Below are 22,526 nucleotides of genomic sequence, written 5' to 3' on the forward strand. Positions count from 1 at the left end.
TGGAGCACAACTTGGTTACACAACTGTCGAGCATGTTCAGAGCTAGGAGCTGAGCCATGTCTCCCACACCCAGGGCAAATCCTTTTACTCTTGCTTGCTCTAAATTTCAGCGAGAAATGACAGTGAGCTGTTTCTTGCAAACCACTTTTCCCATTGGTCACAACACTGAAGGGGCCAAAAGTTAAGACTGGCAGCACAAAAGCTGCCACCATCTTTTCTAGTCTGCAGGTGCTTGACTTGGTAGCCTCAGCCATCTCTAGCCAAAATTTTTTAAATGCTGTTGAGAGTATGCACTAATTTGCACACTTGAACTGCCGATTGCTTTCCCTATATGCGGCACAGTTAGTCGAATACCATTTTAAGGGTACTCTGCTGAAAAGTAATTCAGGACTGGTCCGACATGGTGTGCTAGATGCAAATGCTCTCAGCATTGACCCAGCAAGAGAAAAGTAGAAATACGTAATGACAAACAGAGGACCTTTGATCAGCTGATATTGACCCAAGTTGTCAATGGCAGAGGCCTGTATGATGGGAGCTGAATGAGTCTCAGTGTTGCTTTAGAACAAGCTACAGAGCAGTGACATTGGCAGCTACTTTGAAAGTTTGGTCAGGAGGCCTAAAAATGAAGGCTGAGATGCATTTTGATAGCAGCAGGTATGAATGTAGGCTTGCCAGGGGCACTAGAGAAGTTTGTAATCACGTGCTGTTTCAATTCCTGGTATGGGCTTGCTGGACTGACCCCTATGGAGACTAGAAGTCTTTGTTTAGCTTCCAACAAGTATGCTGCAGAGTCTCCTACCAGTCTGCCTTTTAGCCACATGGAGGAGCAGGGTAAAAAAGTTCAGTGGTAAGTCACGATTATAAAGGTAGGCAAGGCAAATACACTGACAGTGCACCCGAGACCCCTCAAACCACAGCTGACATGAGCCAAAGAGACATCAAGAGACAGCTGCCTGCAATGTCAGTAACCTGAGCTCCTGCCTGGAGCAACCAGTTACCTGTGAAGTTTGCAATGCCCTAGAGCCACTTTGTCCCTGCTATTTTGCAGGGCAGATCAGGTCAGAACTCCAGAGCAATCTTGTAGAAGTCAAAACTCACTACCTCCCACACCTCTAGTTCAAGTTCAGCATCCAGTTCAGGGAAAGAACCAGTTGTCAACAGCATCTAACCACAACTAGCTCCTTGCTTCTGGTTTTATCCTATAATCCAAGGCAGTGCTTGACAGAAGGCTATTAATTAACAACAGAAAAGACTAATTCAGGCTGCAAAGTGACTTTTAAAGTGTATTTACAAAGCCGCTGTGTCTTCGCTCAGTACAAGAGACACAGACAGACACTGTAGACACATTAAGTCCTCCCACTTCTCCCAGCATACCCTGTTTTCTTTGTTCTCCCAAGTCATTTGGGAGCTCCCAGCTTCAGCTGGGTGAGCAGAATTCTGTAATGTCAGGACTTCCAGTGTGCTGAAGAGGCTCACACCATCTCCATAGCATGAGCACAACATCATATCAACAAAACTTTTGTGTTCCCCCCCCCTCAGAAAAATGCTTTTCTGCCTCTCTTAAGCCAACAACACTTGCATGCCTGCCCTGGCCTCCAAAAGCATCACTCCAACACTTATTACTGAACACTAACTTCTCTTTTACATAGCTCTTTCCAAATTTTTTTGTGACACCTTAGTAGAGAGGGCAACCTATAGAGACATGCAGAAGAGTACCTTTTTGCCAGGGTTGTTGAGTGTCTATTTGTAGTCTCAATAAGCTAGGCAAGGCACCTCTGCATTGCTACTCCTCTGCAATTAATTTTATAGGCATAAACAGAGACAATTCTTCATCTTTTAAGGTGAAAGTATTTGAGATGTAGGTAAGTGACAGGAGGCATCCCAGGGTTGGCAATATGCTAGTTCATGCTCACTTGAACCACAGTGACTTGTGTAGCATATCTGTATTTTCAGCTACTGGGACAGATTCCAGGCTGGAAAATTTTACTTGTACAGAATGCATCTATCCTAGCAGCACCTACCAGCACTATTTTAGGCAACTCACCACACTGGAATACAGTTGATAACTGGATTTATTATTTAGAGACTATTTGATGGTGCACCCAGACCCCAGTGTAAGATTGTCTCGTGGCCACAAACACCCCCTTGTTGATTACCTGGGCATTAAGGAGCTGAGAGTGAACTTCCTGGTGAGCCTTCCGAAGAAGCTTGCTCTCTTCTCTGAGTTTAAAGACCGTATCTGCAAGAGAAGAAGAAATTTGCTTGAGTGCGCTATTTTTGCAAGTATAGTATCTCTTTTCCTTACCATCAATTCCTCTTGACCTCACAGATCTCTCCAAGCCCAGGAACTACAGTGAAGTGCTAGCTAGAGACTAGCCAAACACACTGACAAACCTGAATCATCATTCCTTCCAGCACTCCGGAGTCCTGCCCATCCTGCTTATGTTTCACTGCCTTGAATATAATCGTGTAACTTCCAGTAAAAAGAAAGACCATGTCAAAAAATGCCAGCCTTATTCTGGATCCTGAAGCTCTTTTAAAACATCACTGGAATTACATGCACTGGGATTTCTCTGCAAACATAGTTGCACCTGTCAGGACGAGGATGGGAATTTTTCCCTTAAGAGGATGGTCGCTTTGCTGGAGGCTGAATTGCATGCAAGATTTCAGCTCAAGTTTATAGATGTTTCTGATTACAGTGACAAATTTTTTTTTATAACATTCATCCCTGGGACAGGAAGGACATGTTGCCATTGAGGTTGGGTGCTGTGTTCTTACCTTGCAGTGAAGGTTAACATCAAACTGAGAAAAGAAGGCCCTGTCTTTCCTGCAGCCAGAAGGAAATGTGGAATTATGTCTTGTGGGACTACAGCTAGAACAGCTTTAATTGAGCTACCTTGTCTACACACAGTGCTGAAAGCACACACAGCTGTGGGTGTTGGCCTGGAGCAGTGAATACAGGATATGTTTTTAGGCAGTAGTCCAGGCTAGATGACAGCTAGCACAAGACTGCTACTGCTAAGACCTCTAACTACAATACAGTCATTCCCCCAGGCCTTCAAGAGAACCAAAGGCATCTCAAGCGTGGGAGAGATGTCCAAAAGAATCCCGCAGTTTCACTGAGCCAATACCTCAGTAACATCTAGGTCTTCAAAGCATATTCATAAACTGGAAATCAAAACCTTCATGCCATTTTATGCCCTTCCTCTCCCACCAGCATGGCAGCCCAGATGAAATTCCGGTCCCAATGATATCATCAGGAGTTTTACCATGGGTGTCAGTGGGAAGAAAGTTTCATCTGTAACTACAGGGTCCTTATCTCTAACAGGAGCTGAAAGATCAAAACTATCGCTCTGCCTTCAGAGCAGACTGTGCCAAAGTGTGATGAGAAAATGGAGAGTACAGAATTGTAATGGGAGAGCACAGCAGAGGACAGGCTGTGCTGGGGGTGTGAAATGCAGCATAGGCAGCAGTTGCCATAAAGCAAAGCAGAAAACAGTTCATGATGCAGCAGGAGAGGGCCTAGAGTAGAGGGAGGAGGCAAGCAGGATTAAACAGGCCCTGGTTAACAAGACCAGGATGCTTCAGCCATCTGAGCATACACTCATAACCCACTAACTAGCATTCAAAAACCACTTCCAGAAGCAGGGATTTTCAGGAATAGGACACAGATACCCTAATGGCACCACAACTGGCACGGGTGCATCGCCCCCAGACCCCAGCATCTTCTGCATGTAGATAGCTATGTCACCAACCTGAGAGCTGCCTCAAAGCTGTAAAGCAACCAGAACCACCAAGAGAAGCTATCAAATCCAGCTCCACCTGTGAAAGCAATCCCTCAGTGGGCTTCTGCTTTCCCCCAGCATTCCTGGGGTAAGGGATTCATTTTTGCAATTGATCTAGCAAAAATCCCTCAGTTCCATTTTAACAGCCCTGAGCAACCTCCACTGCTCAGATACCTCTTCTGCTCTTTATCATATGCACCTACAGAGGCACATCTTCTAGCATGCTTCTTGTAGGCACGTTATATCTAGAAAGTACTGGTGGAACACAAGGAAGGAAAATGAGGCATTAGCAACGCTACTAGCTCTGTCTTTGCCACCTCTCACGAGACTGTCTTGCTCTTTTGTATGGCACAGTTACCAATACTTAAGGGACAATTGACTAGCCAGCTTTGAGCTTAAAGCACAGGAGAGAGATAGTACCAAGTGAACAGTAGCCTAGAAAGATGGACAGAGAATATTAATATCTCAGCCTTAAGCCGACCTTCCTGACTAGCTTCCCGCTTTGAATTTTTTGCTGATCATTATTCTCCTTCCTCTAGCAGAATTCCTTTTCTTACTTCATTGGGGCCTGCATATTTCAAGAAGAGAGCCAATCAAATATTTAGATTTTGCTTGCTTGTGTTCAATTTCCAGGAGTGCTTATCAGATACCAGGACTTTGTTGATCAGAGAAAAAAAACCACAAACAAAACATCAGCAGATTTCACTCTCCCAGACCTAATCTAAGTAAGAACAGATGTGAACCTTAAAAACCCCACAATCTAATTAAACAGCAGACTAAACAGAAATTGCTCTTTGGGAATTAAAGGGATCAGCGTTCTCAACAATACTTGGACTATTAAATGCATTTTATAGACCTACACTATTAATTACAAAAAGTATGTTTCATTTGCTCCCAAGCTTAAATGTTAGAATTTACCAGATCCTAGTAGTATAGAAACTGTTTTCCATTGTCAAAAGAGTACAGAGAAGTAGAAAATGTATATTGAAATGGACAGGATACCTGAACATCCCAATGTTATATCTCTGCCACAAAAAGCACCTCTGCTAACTTTGTTATACTCACCCACCAGAGAAAGGAGAGAGTAAGGCAATACTATCTGATGGAAGAACCTGTTGTTTCTGCCCCAGGCACATACCTCTACCTTAGCCTCATGCCTTTTACTTTTGGATTGTCTTACCCATTTTGAGTGTCACCTCCTCGGGACATGGTCTTTTTCACAGTCCGCACACAATCAGCATCTGGCACAGTAATTTGTTATCTCACCTGGCTCTACACAAATTCTACACAAATAATGTAAGCAGCAGCTGCAGTAGGAATAAGCAGCCAGCAAAAGTCAATTAGTCTTTTAAAATAACACCATGAAAGTGCCGGTGTTGACAGAAACCAGGGATGCCCCATGCAGTAGGGGCCTCTGAACCCCAGAGAACTCAAAGTATGGTTAAATCCAAGGTCATACAGTCTCCTCCAGGGATATATTAAAAAAAAAAAAAAAAAAAAAAAAAAAAAAAAAAGAGGCTCCTCTCCTTTGTGACCCGATACTGACTGTGCAACTGCAGCCTGATAGATGCATTTGCCAGGCCAAGCAGAGACTTTTGTAGGGTGTATTCCTACACGACACCACCTGTGAACTCCAGTGGCCGCCCTTGCATGGGGAAGCTGCCTGATAGCCTGCTCTGCATCTCTCACCTCCCCTCAACGCAACTTCAGGAGACCTGGCCAGTTTTAACACTGCCCTTGTTTCCCCCATCACTGCCTTGAGGTAGGACGATGCTCCAGCTGAGGTACAGAAGGGCTAAGGTGCTGCAAACTCAGTCGTACAGAAGTGTTCCTACAGTATTTGCAGACCTTTTGGGGGCCTGTAAAAGAAACACCGTCCCCTCCTGAACTCAGTTCTTTGGTCCTTTCTCTGCCTGGTGTTTTCTCAGCTGTCCATTGCACTCACCCTGCAAGTTTGTGACTTCACTGTCCTTCTCCTGCTGCAGCTGAGCATATTTCTGGCTATGGGTCTCCAGTGTCTTACGGTGTTCCAGTTTCAAGCTGTTGTGCTGCAGCTGCAGGTCAAGCAGCTGCTTCTTGACATCTTCGTGCTGGTTCTGAGTATAAAAAGAAGTGACAAAGAGTCAGTACAAGGAGAAGAAGGGTAATTTAGCTAAATGCTACTCGAGTGCCTCTGTTGCTTGGGGAAGCAGAAGAGATGTTTGTTCCTCCAATAAGGTAGCTAGAAATCCCAGATACGATAAAACATTCTTTGTGTTCAGTGGTTCAGGAGAGATGTGAAATGCCAATTAAATTCTGCTTTGAGAAGCAGTTTGGGAAGTCTCCTTGGAAGCTACTAAACAGGAGGCAGAAAGTGGTGGCAAGTCTACTCCTGCCCGAAAGAGATGGAGACTCTGGGACATTGCCAAGAACTGCTGCTATTCTCTCCCAGCTTCCATGCACACCCTGCTCTACGAAAGCAATGCAGGCTCTAATATTTGCTGATATCAAACCAAATGCCTGTGGAACACCGCACAAATCCAAGGCCCTTTCCAGACTGCCAGACATGCTGAAGGACATCGTCACCTGCAAGGATAGTTTTCCTGGTGCACATAGCATCAGTCTGCACATTGCATTACAGTAGTTCACCTTTAAGCAGGGCTAAGGTCTAATTCCTACTGCCTCTCTGTGTGAGGATATTGCTAGTCAATTAGAACACACGGACACCTAAACACTCAGCTTGTTCTCTCTGCTTGGTTTGCTTCCTGGCAGCGTGGCTGTTCTCCCACCCACCACTCCAAGCTGCTAGAACAGGAGGGAGACCTTTTGCAAGGATACCACATCCTCTCATACAGTGAGACTAGAGCGAGCCCACATTCCCCATAATAACACAAGGCTTACAGGCATAAAATGCCAGGACAACAAGGCTCTCACCAGATCACAGACCATTTCAAGTAGGCCATGAATTCATCAGATAGAAATGAGTTGAAGAGCTGTTCTCTTCTCCCCTCCTCTCTTGCAGAGCCCAGGAACAAAACATGCTGAAACATCCTTTTGCTCAGACCCATTGAACCAGAATTCACCTCCTTTTTTGTTCCCATGGTAACCTAGAGAGTCCTTCCACATTCAGTTTGTCAACACCAATTATATATGCAGATTGATTGGCTCACAGGTGAACCCTGGCCCTTCTACACAATAGCTCCTCAGGACTCAGGTAGCAATTTCAATCAGCCTTCCTGTAAAAAAAAAAAAATCTTCTTTTTAAAAAACCTACACCTCTAAATACTATCGATGATTGCATCTATCCCCAGTAAAACAAAGCAACTGTGGCCCAGGCATTCTCTCTTGAAGCAATTATCCTCCACTGAAAGGAGAGAAATAACTGTGCTCCGAAAGTACAAGTGATGCAGAGGAAAAAGGTATCGGTACGGCAGAGTCCCAGAGACTGAACAAAGAGGGGAGACAAGGATGTCACGTTAATCAGATCACAAGATCAGGAGGGAAAATAAAGAAAATAAAAGATTCCTGCTTTGATTTTCAAAGACACTAAGTATTTACAGTTCTCATCAGAGCCACCAGCAGAAAGCACTGCAGAGGAACCACATCTCTAAAATCATTTTGATACTAAACACCTCAGAAGCCACCAACATCAGCAAGCGAGAATTGATTTTAACAGGAAACTCTAAGCAATTCAAGGAATTTTAAGTCCTCGTCAGTACAGGTCATTTAATTTCTAGCCCATATTCTGTCTGGCAGGTAATGTGCATAATGTTCGTCCCCAGACTGCTGGAAAGCAGGAAGAAGAGAGAGAATATTCATCCTTTGATAGCAGCAGGAAGCTGAAGAGAGAGATAAGTGCTTTGACCAAGGTCACACAAAGCACCTGAGGCCCAGTCCAGCTCATTAAGCACACAGAGCATCCTCACTTCCAACTAGCTTCTAAGGATGGCTGTGACCAATGGGTGCAAACTTTAGGAGGAATCTAAAGATGCTGTTTAATTGTAGCTGCAGGACAGGGGGTCTGGAACATGCTACATGTGATTATTTTTCAGAGAAGCAACTTAACTGTAAGCAGAGCACCCTTGACCCTGTCGGTTCTACCAAAGCTAGGTATGCTGACAGCCCTGAGGAAGCTAGGAACCTCATGTCCAGAGCTGCCCATCTGACTGCTGTCATTCCCTTCTCTACCTCAGAGACATGCTGTTTTACTCAGTCAAGCAGAAACTGTAAGACACAGCACATGAGCACCATGCAAATCGTTGACGAATGCAGCTGGGGAGAGGGAATACAGAGACCATGCTGTCACGACATTTCACTCTGTCTCTACCCATCGTGCCCAACACTGCAATACGAGGAAATCATATCATTTGGGAAGTCAGCTAATCTTGCAAAAATCAGGAGTCCTTCAACTCTGCTGTATGAACTCAGGCCAGCAAGTCCTCTCATCCTACCTTCTCTTTGCTGTTCAGACAACATGCAGTGCCCAAGATGCATCAGCTGCACAGTAGCTCTAGCTCACTGAGGTCTCTGGGGAAACGGGCAGGTGAAGAAAAAGAAGAAGATAAGAGTACCTCAAAAACATGCATTTCTGCACGATTTGGAAAACAGCTTTGTAGATAGCATTGTACAAAATGGAATCAGTAACTGGACGCTTAGTCGACAAGTGAAGGAAGGGCACACGTCATTGCAAGTTTCCAGGTTCCAGCAGTTTCAGGAAGTCCATGTCAAAAGTCTTTTGTTTAAAGCCACCTGCCTCCTTGCCTGCCTATTCCAGTGAGTGCGAGCATGCATTCTGCAGAATGATGTTAAAATAATTTTCATCCCTACTCAAGACGATGAAAGGAATCGTAAAATGAAGTCTGGCCCCAGGAGGAATGCAGACACAGGCAACTACTGCAGTTGCTATTTTTGGACAAAGTCAAGCCCCTTGCCCTTTTGAGTCTGGTGTGCCAGCTGCAGATGTTAATCAGGCATAGATGACTTTGGTATGGATCAGAACGACAGCAGTGGCCAGAAACACCAAGCCAGATATGCTGATGTGGCTTCGTGGAAGTCTTTGGTCATATTTGGGACTTCCAGCTTCACAGAGTTAGTTGCTTCTGTTCAGCATTACATGTCTACTTCCTAAGTAGTGATATTGCTGCAGTAATCTTCCTCCTCAGGAACCTAGTACCAGTGGGAAGCATTTTTCACCTGTGCAGTAATGAAAGTGTTACTCAGACTCATAACTAGCTAGAAGTTGAGCTGAGTACTACTTGTTTTCAGAGGGAAGGGAGAGTGGGGTGTGACAGGCCTGAAGTCTACCACACTGCAGTCCCAAGGGCTGGCCTGTCTTTCAGTAGCTGTAAACGTAGTTAAAAAATAGATTATATTTTTTTCCCCCTCCCAGTAAAAGGAAGCAAGAGAAAGGGAGCCAGGATGAAATGCTCTCACTGTCCCCTTGAGACAAGCAAACCAGAGCATTCTGCTCAGACTGCAGTTGCTATGAAGAGGAAAGTGTTCCCAGAATCCATGGTGCTGGATAATACCCAAGAGACAGAACTGTACTTCCTTTTCCCAAAGTTTGAATCCAAAAGCCAGGCAGCTGGAGGTCCAACACTGCTCAGGAAATACAACCCAGCGGTGCTACGAGTTGCTGGAACCTAGCCCTCTTTCTACATCCCAGAATTAAATTACCATTTCACTGCCAATGCTGTAACCCAAAACATTTAAAACCCACTATCACCAGCCACAGTTGCATTGCTCTAACAAAAGCAAATCTTAACATCAAGATATGCTTTGGGTAGAGCATGTGATAAGCTATAAAATGCTATAAGCCACCCCTCCCTGAGCCTCTTACACAGACTGGAATACGCTGTATTAGCCCAAAGGTCAAGCTACAATGAACAGACCCATTTTCACACTAAGAGACCCAGAAAAGAACACGCTGAAAAACAGAACTCCTGTGTGATAAACTGCACAAAGACTACCATTGAAATGAGGTCTAGGTGAAGGCTGTAATCTGATACAAAGCCCAACAGAGTAAATAGCAAACTCCCATGAACCTGGATAGTCAGGAAGGAATGTAGATCAACACCCTCTGTGCTGGCACTAGCTGGAGGAAACCCTTGGTCTCTCCTAGGCATCTCTGGGAAGCAAAAGCCCGGACTCTCCTCCCAGGGAACGTTCTTTAACGCGCAGCAGACGGCGAGGACATGAAGCCAGACTCCTCCCTTACCTTCAGTATCTTGTGCTGGGAACTGAGGGCCCCATATCTGTTCATAGAATCTTGCTGGAAAGAAAGAGATTCAACAGTGCCATTAGATCCCAGAAAAACCCAAGGCAGGGAGAAACACACACAAGCACCTGCCCAGCCACTGCACCAACAGCAAGTTCCCGCTGCCCCTTGGCACACACGGGCACGCACACGGTGACCGGGAACGAGCCTGCCAAGGTGATCAGCAGAACTCTGGCAAAGAACCCTTTCAAAACAACCTTGCCACCAGCTAATTAACTGTGCTCTCTTGATTCACATTCACAGCAGTTTTCCCCAGTCTTCAGTTCTTTATCTAGGACAGGCCCTGTGCTGAAAGGGCTCTGCACAGTAAACCCCCCCAAAGCAGGCTGAGCGCTCTTTGCAGCAGCTGAGGGGGAGGCAGACAGCTAAGGCTTTCGCCTACACACAAAAATTGCACCATTTAACAAGAAATTGATCACTAAGCAATTGAGCAAGCCTAAAGCAAACTCCTGTAATTAGGTACAGCTCTCAAACTAAGCTCAACTGACACAAACCAGCAGCAAAGAGGGATTTACATGCGTCCTCAGAGGGGTCTGTACTAGTTTAACAGATCTGCTTTTGCCTCGCTAAGGGTCACGGTCTTCCCCTTTGTTCTCAGGGTACCGTTCTTCACTGTAGCACCAGTGTCCCAACACAGCAGGTGTGAAAGCCACCAGCCACCTGTGCTCAAAGACTAAGTCCCCACAGCAGTAGCAGCACCTGAGAGGGAATGTAGAATCATAGAACAGCCCAGGCTGGAGGGGACTTTGAAAGATCATCCGGCCCAACCTTTACGTGCTGCAATTTTTCCCCATTACATGCAGTTTTACAAATATCTCTTGGGATCTATGTTTGGGTAGCTTAAAGCAACATGGCTGAGACACTAAGCAGCACCATGGAAGTGCAAACTAACCACCATGCAGAGAGTTCCACTACAACCCACAATTTAACTTGTATGATAAATACTCAATGCCATACGAAATATTACCAGCAAACGAGCACAACTTGCAAGGGAGCTGCCCAGCCATTAGAGTACTCAGACATACATCCATGACTTTCTTTCTGTAGCAGGATGACCTCCACCCACAGATGAGCAGGCTAAAAGCTATTCCTCTTCTCCAGCACCTCATCAACAGATGCTCTGATAAAGGAATAAAACCAGCCTTATAACTTCAAGGGAATGGGACAGATTGTAACCCAGGGATGCATTTCTTCCTAACCCTCACTGAAGAGTCCTTTTCCTTGCTGAACAAGAAGTCCACAGGCTAGTGGAAATCATTTGACAATCCCTAGAGACAGAAAACAACAGATATGCTTTCCCCAACACCACCATGGCTTTTCTTCTCCATATTCCCTGTGGTGTGCCTTGCATTCAATTTCCCCAGGACTCTTCTGTGTACCATGAAACAGCAATTCTCTTTTCAGACTGCTGCACAGGACTCCCTGCTACACCAGGAGCTGACAATCAAGCCATCTATTCTGCTATCAAACACAGGAGAATAGGCAGAACAGCTCTCGCACAACGCAGTCTTTCCCTGAGATGAAGTAAATCCTCACACACCAACAGCCTTGCAAGGTGGAGTCAGCCAAAGTTCATCTTGTACCATACACACTCATAGTCTTTCATGCCTTCCAGACAGCAGCACTGGCCTCATGACTATCGTGGTACCAGAAAAATCTTTACCATTATTACACACACACACTGAGGAATAAACCATACCTACCTTCTCCTTGTTGAGGGCTTCCTGAGCTTCTAACTTATATACTAGAAAATCTAGAAATGGAAGGAGAGAAGACAATTTAATGAGCTGGAATTTAACAAGGGTCTGTTTTATATTTTGGTAGGGGGAGGGAAAGAGAAAAACAGCCCCTTGCTGAGCAAAACGCTGCAACTCAACAAGCTACAATGCAGATGCTGTGAGGAGACTTCACTCAATGCCCTCAAAGATGGTAGTATTTCCCATGACAGCTGTTGACCCATCTAGACTGGCCCAAATGTCCTTCCTTTCCCATTCTATAGTCAAGTGCATTGGTAACTTCCTGCTTCAGCACACAATTGGCTACATTTTGGTGTCACTGAAGCTGCGTAAGGATTTGGGGTGCTCTGAAATGAGAGATGACTCTGGAAAAGAGAAATCAAAGCTTCTGAGACCAAAAGGAACTCATCCGCTGATCTCATCTGCACCACCTTCTTAAAATGAGAAGGTCCCATGACAAGATAACATTTATCAGGATGCTTCATTTTCTCAGTCGGTCCCCACCAAATAAATTAAAGCAGAGGCAAAAATGCAGCTTCTCCCTTAGCTAGGTAGCCACATAGCACCCACCTCCCAGCAGCCTCTGCCTATGGGCAATGCACAAGTCAGTCAACTATTCTCTAAGTACAAACCAGGGATGAGTCTCATCTGGGAGGCATTCCGTAACATCCACACACAGCCCTGAAGGCAGAAAACGCTTTGGGTACAACACACACATCTCCCCGGGGACAGCTGGAGGGTTGGCTGGCCACTGCTATGCCATCCATGCAAGAGACTCACCTTCCTTTGTCTTCTTATGCTCTCCTCGCTCCTTCTGCAAGGATCGTTCTAGCCGGGATCTGTGCTCATACACGACTAGGGAAGCAGAAAGAGGCAGAGCGTGAGATAAACCCTGAAATTTCTTCCCACGTATTCTTTCCCCCAAAACAGGCCTCTCGCAGATCATGCAGCCAGGGGCACATGTGCATCTCACTCCCTGCTATGGACTAGGCCAGCAAGTGCCCAAGAGAGCAAACTTGGGCAAAAGAGCCTTTCCTGTTTTGAATGGCCTGCATCACTCCAGGCTTCTAGACTTAAGCACACAGTAGCTCACAGGTAGGATCCAGGCCAAGCAAATCAACAGTCCTGAAATACATGCAGATACCTGATATCCTAAACAATGAAAGGGTCATGTCCAGCTGTTGGCACTTCTTTGTCACCTGTGAACAGATAAGGTCTGGAGCAGGGCGGGAGGACAGATGGACTAGAGACAACGAACATTCCTGATATAACACACCAGTCTGTCATCCTGTGAGTATTTGCACTCAGGTTTTGCTCTGGAGTCCAAGAGCTGGCTTCAGTGGCCAGTGGCTAAACTATATACTTGTGGGCCAAGTCCCCTACCAGATTCGTAACAGGCAGAGCCTTCCAGGTCATCTGTTCTGTAAAGGCATCAGCAGAATGCCGGAGAGATTTTCTCCCCCCTTCCACAACCCAACCATTAAGTGGCCCTCAGGCCACTAAAGAAAAGTGAGCCAAGCAGCTCCCTCTCCCATTACACACAAAAGAGCATCTGTACTCTGCACAGGAGCCAAGAGGGAGAGGTATGAGGCTGATTTGTACAGCAGCCCCATGACAAATGAAAGTGCCAGGGAAGCTTCCTGATGGATGGTGATTTTAATCCAGTCTGATGTCTGAATGCTAACCAAGAGCTTTCCCTGAGTCACAGCACTCAGCTGCAACAGGCTTCTCCATCCCCTCTGCACAAACTGCCACCATGTCAGAATGGAATGGGGTGGCAATGCAGAGCAAGGGGGCAACAAAAGAAACTTGCCTCCCGAGCCAAGATCTTTGGGGGCAAGTCATGCCGTAATGCACAGTCTCCAGAAAAATTAACGAAGTGAGATGATGCTTGCATGCATAAAACAAATTCTAACCCAGTCCTTGTTGAAATCTTGCCAAGCCAAGAACCCCAAGTGACTCGTGCTCTCTGTGCAAGTGAATCTATAGAGACTGCCAGCTCCACTCAGGTCATACAGGAGAGCAAAGGCAGTGTATGTCCTGCCTTAACAGCTGGCTTGCTGCCCGAGAAGAGACACTCCAACCTGGGGAAATAAGAGATACAAAACATCCATATGCATATCTAATGTTTTACAGTATTGACCATCAGTGGCACCAAGCCTATGGTAGTGCAGATGTCACTCTCAATACATACGTGGAGAAGAGCTCATAGGCAGTTCTAGCATCCTAAAAATCAGGCTAGGTCGTTTTTCTAAACAATACTAAAGATCATCCAGGAACTGCAAGGCTGAGGTAGAGACCATACAAGAATCAAGCTTTGTGATCAAAATAGTCCTTCCTTGCCCTGCCATCTGCAAGCCTGACACCTCTGTAGCCCCTGAAGGAAAACAAACAAAAGCCACCCAAAGGAAAACACTTTTTCTGCTGCCCCACCATTTCTCCCCAGGCAGGGAATTCAAGCCACCCAGTTCTTCTGAACTCCACAGAACTCACAGCCTCCCTATGCCTCCCCTCTTCCTTTTGCATTCAAAAATGTCAACCATTCCTTGCATTTTTAGACTGTCTTCCTCATAGCAAGTCTCCTAATTACACTAAGTGCATGGAAGACTAATTTCACCAGGCAACAAAGCACTGCTGCCACGACCATCCTTCAAGAGCTTTTCAATCAAAGCTGGGCATTCAAGGGAAGCATTCCTTGACTTTATGAGCCACATCCCCCTGCAACTTCCAGACCTGAGAGAACAGTCTAATCATTTTATCCAGCTTCTTTAAAAGTCTGGTTCACTATTGCGTATTTCTCTTCTGTTGGATCACAACAAATCCAAGTCTGGTGGCTTTACCAGGACCCTCAAAACAACTGATGTTTTTCTTCCCATCTGAAAATGTCTTTGCCACACGGAAAAAGAACCTTCATATGGTTTAAGCCCACGATTTTTAAGCCAAGCCCATGACATTGGCTAGGTCCAAGCTTGGGGTTTTTTGCAATACTTTGGTTTACCAGCAGTGAATCTGTCAATATTTACAGTGATGTCCAGCAGCAGCTGAGCACCTGAGTGAATCAGGGGAAAAAGAAATAATGATAAATGAAGCCAGGCACAGTAAAGTGTTGAATCCTAAGGATTTTGCCGATTGCAGTACAACTGCTTCCTAAGCCTTCTGCTGGCACTGCCCCAGGTAGCTCCCTCAGGGAACAAGAAGGGCCAGTGTCCTAGGTCAGGAATTCCTATTGTCACTAGCCACGCTATCTCCTTCCTTCTCTTTGCTACCTTCCCTAGTTAACAGACATCTCAATGGTGAAGATGCTTCCCTTGGGCTGGGCTACTTCATTAACATTTTCCTCTCAAGTGAGGAAACTACCACATTCTCCAAACCATTACAGCAGAAATCTTTTTCAATCTGGAAGGATTTTTTCCCCTGCTGAGCACACTGGTAAGCAGCAAGGCCATCACTGTGGCTGTCCAAGTGTCTGCTACATGACAGCTTTATTTTCAGGAACACTTTTCTCAACATACTACTCAGATGTCACCCTAAGGGCTTCCCCAGCCCAGCTAGGCACACAAGAGACTGTGGGTGCTTCTTCCCTACAAGCTAAAAAGCCTTGTTCAATTAAATTGTCATCTTAAGATCATCAGCCACTTCCCAAAAGATTTGTGAGCTCCAGGCATTCTTGTTTCTGCCACTAGCAACTCACTTTCTCGCAGTCTTATCTAGCAAAGCAGCTGAAGACAAGTCTTTGATGTGATCGGAACCTCACACCAGCAATGGAAAGTCATGGATGCTGGGACTATTAGGGATGCCCAGCAATTCACAGGCTTTACTATGCCCCTTCGTGTACTCTGAGCTTCCAGTCTGCATTTGCCTCAGCAGTTCTGGGCTTGGAGGAATTCCTCATGTTGGAGTTTCTCCTCCAGGCATTTCATTTCATTTCCTAGTAATCTGAGTATACTGAAAGAAAAAAGAGTCTAGGACCAGGGTCAGAAACTCACCCCACATGGGCAGGTTACCCACCTCTCCAGGTCCCTGCAGCTGAAGAACCCAGGGCAACTGAGGCAGCAACCAGCCTCACTGACAGCACAGTTGTGCTCCATCACCCAGAACGGCAAAGTACATGGTGTCCACAGGAGACAAGTTGAACAGCTACAGCCTGACTCAAAAAAGCCAAGCACCCTCAGCACAGGACCAGGCAAGTAAATAACTATTTTGTGTAGAAAAGATCTGCTTAGATGACCCCAAGCTACCAGGTGCTATTGATCTCACATAGCAAATGGGAAACTAAAGCACAGGAAAGCATCTGTAGCAATAGGCTTGTGCTAACACCTATAACCACAAATCCTAATACAAGCACCACAAAGCAGATGAGTCTTCAGGAACAGCTCCATATCATAAGCTGCTTATTCAGAAATTTAGGACAAAATCTGGCTCTTCTGACACTTTTTTTAAAAAGTAAGATAAGCTGAAGTAACCTCCAGTGACTAGAAAAAAAAAGCTGTAATCTCTCCTGCCATTCCTCCAGGCCTCTAGAGCCCAGAAAAGGTGGGTTCAACTTTACACAAAGCAGTGAGTAAGTGTTGCATAAAGTAGTCTCTACTCATCTTGTGGTGGAATACAGCAACAACTTCGCGGACCAAAATGGCACTGTATAGCTTCAGAGGACAGGAAGCCAGGAAGCCTTTATCAATTTGCAAATATAAGAGAGAATGGAGGGTGGTCAGTGTCTTAATCCACGATGGAATTCAGCCAGAACTCAGCACTAAAGCACCATCACCTACTGCCAAATGAGCTAAAACGTAGAAGTTGATCTGCTGAAACAATGAAATCCCTTGCAGTGCCTTGCCTTTGGGAAAGAAGAACAGGTCAGGCCTTCCACAGACTTGTTCTCATTTTAGAAGACCACAGAAAACAGGGTGACTGTGTGAAGAGGTTGCCTCATATACCCCAGAGTACTAAGATAAACATCTGCCAGGGAGAGGTTAAGAGAACCATAAAGAGAGAGCAATTCCAGTCTTGTCAACAGTCCCAGGTTTTATTTTCCTTCTGCTCAAGTGGTTTCATTTTACCCCTGCCTGGGAAAGCCACAAGTGCATGCCAGCTCCCTGCTTTTACGGAGCAAGAGAGCAGAGGCATCAGATTTGCTGCTTTGGTTCTGCTAAAACTGTGCACAGTGCATAGTTCGTTAGGCCATTTCTATGCCAACAGCAGATACTGTGGAGTCGTCATACTGCCCATGGCTCACAGCTCCAAGCAGCTCTCAGCACACAAGAGATCAACACGAACTTCCAGACTGCACTGTGCTCATTCCCCTCTCATAGCTAATCACCCAGAAAAAGCTTTCTTCTCTGTTGCTCTCCTTGTTAGAGGTATCAAATACTCCTGCCAGTCTACTCCTGCCAGTCTCCAGCCAGTCACATCACAACTAATCGCTCATGGCACCAGTCTCTCAGGCTCAAGAATCATCCAGAGCAAGGGACAAGGGAAGCAGAACAAAAGTCAGACTTATCATACCTCCCTCTCTCATCCAAAGAGACAGCAAAGGAAAGATAGATTGGGTAAAAGACACCCAATGGTGAGGACACGAGTGCTGCATTCTCATGCTCAGCCACTGTGCAATGGCAGCCTGTTGCGAGGGAGAAAATTCCTCCATCCCAGACATCAGTTTGATGTGCCATTGTCAGGCCACACCAGGAAAGTCAGACAGAAGCAGACGGCACTATAAATACACCCTTCTCATCTGTTCAAAGAGTGCCATTTGTTAGTGAGCTGACCAAAATAAAATCTCTCTAGTTTCACTCAGAACCTCCAGGCAGCAGCATGCTCATACATATACGGCCCACACCTACAGCAAGTGGGAGGTGGCAAACCAACACTTCGCTTAAAGCCACCCTACACGTAACTCAGCACGACACGAGTTTGAGGTGGGGGCTGAGACAGAACAGATCCATCTGAAGTACACACCAGGTCATAGCTTGCCAAACTGTGTTTCTAATCCCCTCTAAACCTCGTGACACAGCAACAGAGTCCCCCAAATCACAGCTCACAAAGGAGAGCCCTGTATCTGGCAAAGCGTCTCCATGCACTGTCAGACATACCTCCAACCCCACCCAGCAGAAACAGAAGAGAGGGAGGGATAGAAAAGCCAAGCGGATTTTCCTCCTAGAGTCCATCTGGACCACAATACAAAAAGAGGGTCTACTGGGTCACAACAAACAGCTACCTCTGTGCACAGCAGCAAGAGCTGGCCGGGACAAGGGGTACTAGCCACCAGGCGAGAGGTTGGACAGGGTCACACGCATGACAATACCCCCCTTTCTTCTTCTCACACAATGTGTTTTACCCTACAGCAAAGTCAGCAGCTGCTTTGCTCTTATTTTAAGAGTAGATGACATCCATTTCCTTGCATGCAGCCAGTAGAAGACAGCGCAGTGCTAGTTTTAAGAGAGCTTTGCTCCCTTCTCCACTTGTTTTCCTTTTCCCTTTCCCTCAACTCTTGGCCCAGCCCTACACTTTCAAGCTTTATTTACAGAGGCTACCGGAAGCACTAACCATACATTGTACTCAGATTTAAGAAAGGTAGGAAATACTTGATGGCTGAAAGTAGACACCTGAAGCGCTAGTTAAACAGTACTGAATTCCACCTCGGAGTAACATGTCCTCCTTTTGTAGAGCTGGAAAGACAGAAATCAGATGCAGCAGACATGGCAATTAAAGTCATGCAACAAATCTGCGCAGGGGCAGGGACAGAGCCCAGAGCCCTGACTTTCCACTCTCCTGTGTTCAGCACCAAAGCACCACAGGGAGCAGCACTGCAAGACGACAGCACAAGAGCCACGGCTGTGTGTGCAAGATACCACTACACTTTAAGACTTCCATGAGCATGGCTCCTATCTGCCAATCACTAGGCTTCCCGCACCAGCCAAATCCAAAAAGCAGCTTTGCCTTTGTTAAAACTGTTGGACAAGTAAGTGTCTTCTCAAAATAAAAAGGGTATCCATGGCAACAACTGTAGTTAGGAATGGGAGGACTGACAGAGGGTTAGAAACCTCAGCAACAGGCTACAGCTCTGCCACTCAAACATATTCGGGTGGAAAAAATATTACGAGCCTGTCTCAGCTTTTTGCTTGAGTCTGCTGTTCCCAAAACTGGGGTTCCCTGAGGCTACCACTGTCATTCTCTGAAGAACCAGCCCCTCTCTCCAAGAGAAGCAAGAGATGCTGACACACCAGAAAGGAATGTGTGCTAACTTCTGCCCTGCTGATCTTTGCATCTCAGAAACACAGGACCAAGGTGGAAATCCCTGTGGCTGGGACTGTGCAACACATTAGGAGCTGTAGCTGTTTGACAGCCTTGTGATAGAGTAAGAAGAAATAGAAACAAAACGTAAGATAACAGCAGTGAACCTATATACACACGTAGATCAATTCACGAGATTGATTGTTTTTAAAAAGCATGTTTCCTTGAGAAACAAACAAAATGCATACACCACACACTGCTTTCCCTGTTTACAGGTAGAAATACACAGCCCTGAGCACAAGAAGCATATGTACAATGTTACATTTGCATCACAACACTGCACACAAAGCCACGGGAAGAGATTTAACTGTAAAAGGCACATATGTTGAGTCACAGATCTGCAGAATTTCCCAGCAATACAGGCTATAGAAACGTCACTGGATATGTCAACAGAGGTCGTAACAGATACCCCGTATTTGATTTTAGCCTGAGGAAGAGCTTTTCCTCACTCAGAAAAAGTGTTAAATTAATCTCTTGACCTGGAGTCACTAGAACCACAGGCAAACAGTATTTTGTCCACACAAAATTAATTCTGTGGGTGCTCCAGAACCTACCCATCCTCCAGCGTGACACACACAACTGTTGGCTACCAAAGAGTGGATTTCCATCAAATCTCTCTACAGGGAGCTCAGCAAATCCCTCTAGAGACTCCAAATATAGCGACAGGTGCTGAAAACGTAGCCTCGGCAGATGCAGTAAGACTGGAATGATAGACTAGACAAAGAAGGTAAGAGCTCGGCAATGGAGTAACGTGTGTCCTCAGCATTCCCTGCTGAAACCTCTCCAGGGGCTAAAATGTCATTCTCCCAGCTACACATTTATGTAAGGAGGACAAATGAGGGGGGAAAGGAGGAGAAGAAATACACATATTATGCTTGCCTTCCAGTCTTCTGGCAGCTCTTGCCAGAGGAACCAAGTGCTGGTCAGCAGGCTCAGAAAAGCCAATTCTTCCTCCTCCTCCTCCCCCGTTTTTAGAGCACTCTGTGCTGCAGCATCTATCAGTGCCAAACAAGCTGGCAAGACTTTTCTAGTCACAGACCAATCACTTGAGAAGATAGTCTTGTTTCCTTGCAAAGGCAATGGCCAGTAGACAGTATGACGACAAACTTTACTAAAGGATCCCTTGTCTCTCTATTCGCTTTCCAGACAGACGCTCCTGCAGGCTAGAGAGTGGAGCCACATCTCAGAGCCTGCCCAAGCAGCCTCTGAAGTCCTGCTTGCATTTTTACTGCTTCACATTTAGAACGACGTAGGACTAGTCTTTACAGCTGAAGGAAACTACAGGGAGAAGAAATGGAATAGACGTGATGCAGCTGAGCTCATCAATCCAGCACGCTCCGTCCCCCGTTGAGACCAGCAACTCCGATTCAAGGCTATTCTAACTCTAGACATCAAAGAGGGGAAAGAAATGGGCGACAACATCTTCTTAGAGCTCTTTAAAGCCAAAAGCTGACCCGTGCTCCACAAAGGCACCCCACTTGTCGCTGGGCTGTGCGGCAAAAACACCGGCAGGTAATGTCGGGAGAGAGGGAAGTTCAGACGGTGTGCGTGCACACACACACAGAGCAGGTCACTCACCTTGGAGCTGGGCAGACAGTGCTTCCTGCTGCTGTTTGTATTTCTGGGCCAAGGCTTCAGCGTTCCGCACCTTTTGCTGCAAGTGATTGTACATGAAAACTCCCGAGCCCAAACACGCCACAGTCACCAGGCAAAACCCGGTCTGCAGAAGCCCCTTCTGCCTCCTCGAACACATGCCAGTACCCATGATGGGGCTGAAGCAAAACGATGTAGCGCTGCCTCTCTGGCGTTGCTAAAGCATCCAATTATTTTTCCCCAACAGCCCCTTTCCTCCACGAATTCGCAGATCCCTTTGCAAGGTGCGATCAAAGTCTCGCCTTCGTTCCTTTGCAGCCCTCAGGGAAGCGGAAAGCGGTCCAGCAACGGTTTATTCCTCATTGCCCATCGGAGAGAAGCGCAGCACAACACCGGTGTCCGAGAGCAGCCGCCGAGGTGCCGGCACACGCATCCTCCAGCTGCAAACCGCTCCGGGGGACCGGCCCGGGAGGCGGCTTGCTCGGGGCTGCCTGGGCGGAGGGCGAGGGGAACCGGCGGAGGGGAGAGAGGAGGAGGAGGAGGAAAAGGAAAACTTTTGCTTCCCATGTGCTGCAGCGGAGGGGGGGCGGGGGGGGGGGGGGGGGGGTTACCGCCGCATTTGGCTCTTCCCACCTTCCCCTCTGGAGCACCGACCGGAAAAAATAACCCGGCGGGACGCGGAGCCCTTCGGCCCCCTCCCCGCGGCTTCCCAGCCCGCGGCGCTCCGAGAGGAAGCGGCGACACCGGGGCCGGGAGACGGGCCAGGAAACCGGCGGCGGCATCCGGGCTGCGGCGGCGGCGAGTCCGCCCTCCGCGGCGGGAGGGGCGGCGGCAGCGGGCAGGGCCGGCCGGGGGGAGCGCAGCGCCCCAGCCCCGCCGCCGCCCGGCTCCGCCGCGGATGCCCGCTGCCGGCCCAGCCCGCCCGACACGGGGCGAGCGCCCTGGGGTACCCGGCCCGTGCCCGCACCGCCCCGGGCGTGGGGGGGGTGTCTCTCATACCGCCGCACCACCTTCCTCCGCTGCCTGCCGGGGCCGAGCACCGTCAGCATCCCCGGCCCCCCCAGCAGACTCGAGCCATCAGCCTCTCCCACGTGTTTGCTTTCCCCTCCCTTTTCTAAACTGGCTGGCGAACCCACAGCCTCTGCTGCTGGCACTTGTTGCTAACGGGAGACAGATGAGGGACACCTATGTTAATTAACAAGGAGGGCATCTTCAAATGATTTCTGTGAAAGCTTAAGGTTTTTATGAGCAGCGGTTTCTTCTCGGGATAATTTGAGCTGGTAAAAGCAGGACTGTAGAACGAGAAGGGTGTCAGATGGGTTAGGCTTTTTCAAGACGTTCCAGGCAGCTGTTGCCCCTCCCAAGCAGCTGCCCTTAATGTGGGCTGTTCTCTGCTGGCAGAGCCCGAGTTGTTTTATCCAGGTGTGTGATGCACAGCTGTGTTGTTAGCAGGCAGCAGAAACAGGAGAGATCAGTCCTACATCATGGACAGGCGAAGCTTTCTGGAGCCTCGCCCGTGCTCTGAGCTTACACCTGCTATTTAAGTCCCCCAGGTTTATAATGAATCTTGCTTGCACCAATATCCTGAGTGTGAGGCATGCTCATCTCTTACCTGAGCTCATAAGGATACTTCCTCCAGAATTCTGTCAAGTTCCATATTTCAGGCATCTGGGGAATAACCAACAACCATAACAGTTCATTCTTCAGCAGCAATTCCCCTACAAGAATCATGCACAGTTTCAGAAATGTTAGTCAAATGGGCTTTACAGTGCTGCTGGGCAATAGCTGAATGGCATTCCTCTGTCTCCCTCATTTACAGATGGGAAAACTGAGGCACGGCATTCCTGTAAGGTTATGGTTTATACAAAG

At 47.0% G+C, this 22,526-nt stretch overlaps 1 protein-coding gene across 1 annotated transcript in view; it reads right to left on the reverse strand.

Annotated features, from left to right (window-relative positions):
• Positions 1-20,829, reverse strand: part of LOC104371372 (uncharacterized) — a 32,579-nt gene extending 11,750 nt beyond the window's left edge. The window contains exons 1-6 of the mRNA XM_086625751.1: positions 20,643-20,829; positions 12,558-12,632; positions 11,745-11,794; positions 9,982-10,035; positions 5,731-5,881; positions 2,157-2,239 (exon numbers count right to left, since the gene is read on the reverse strand). Coding sequence (XP_086481877.1) covers positions 2,157-2,239; positions 5,731-5,881; positions 9,982-10,035; positions 11,745-11,794; positions 12,558-12,632; positions 20,643-20,829 — 600 coding nt within the window. The remainder of the gene's footprint in view (positions 1-2,156; positions 2,240-5,730; positions 5,882-9,981; positions 10,036-11,744; positions 11,795-12,557; positions 12,633-20,642) is intronic.
• Positions 20,830-22,526: the final 1,697 nt, after the last annotated feature.

This window comes from Tauraco erythrolophus, chromosome 23 (assembly GCF_009769465.1).
Source record: "Tauraco erythrolophus isolate bTauEry1 chromosome 23, bTauEry1.pri, whole genome shotgun sequence".
In the NCBI taxonomy this organism is placed as follows: domain Eukaryota; kingdom Metazoa; phylum Chordata; class Aves; order Musophagiformes; family Musophagidae; genus Tauraco; species Tauraco erythrolophus.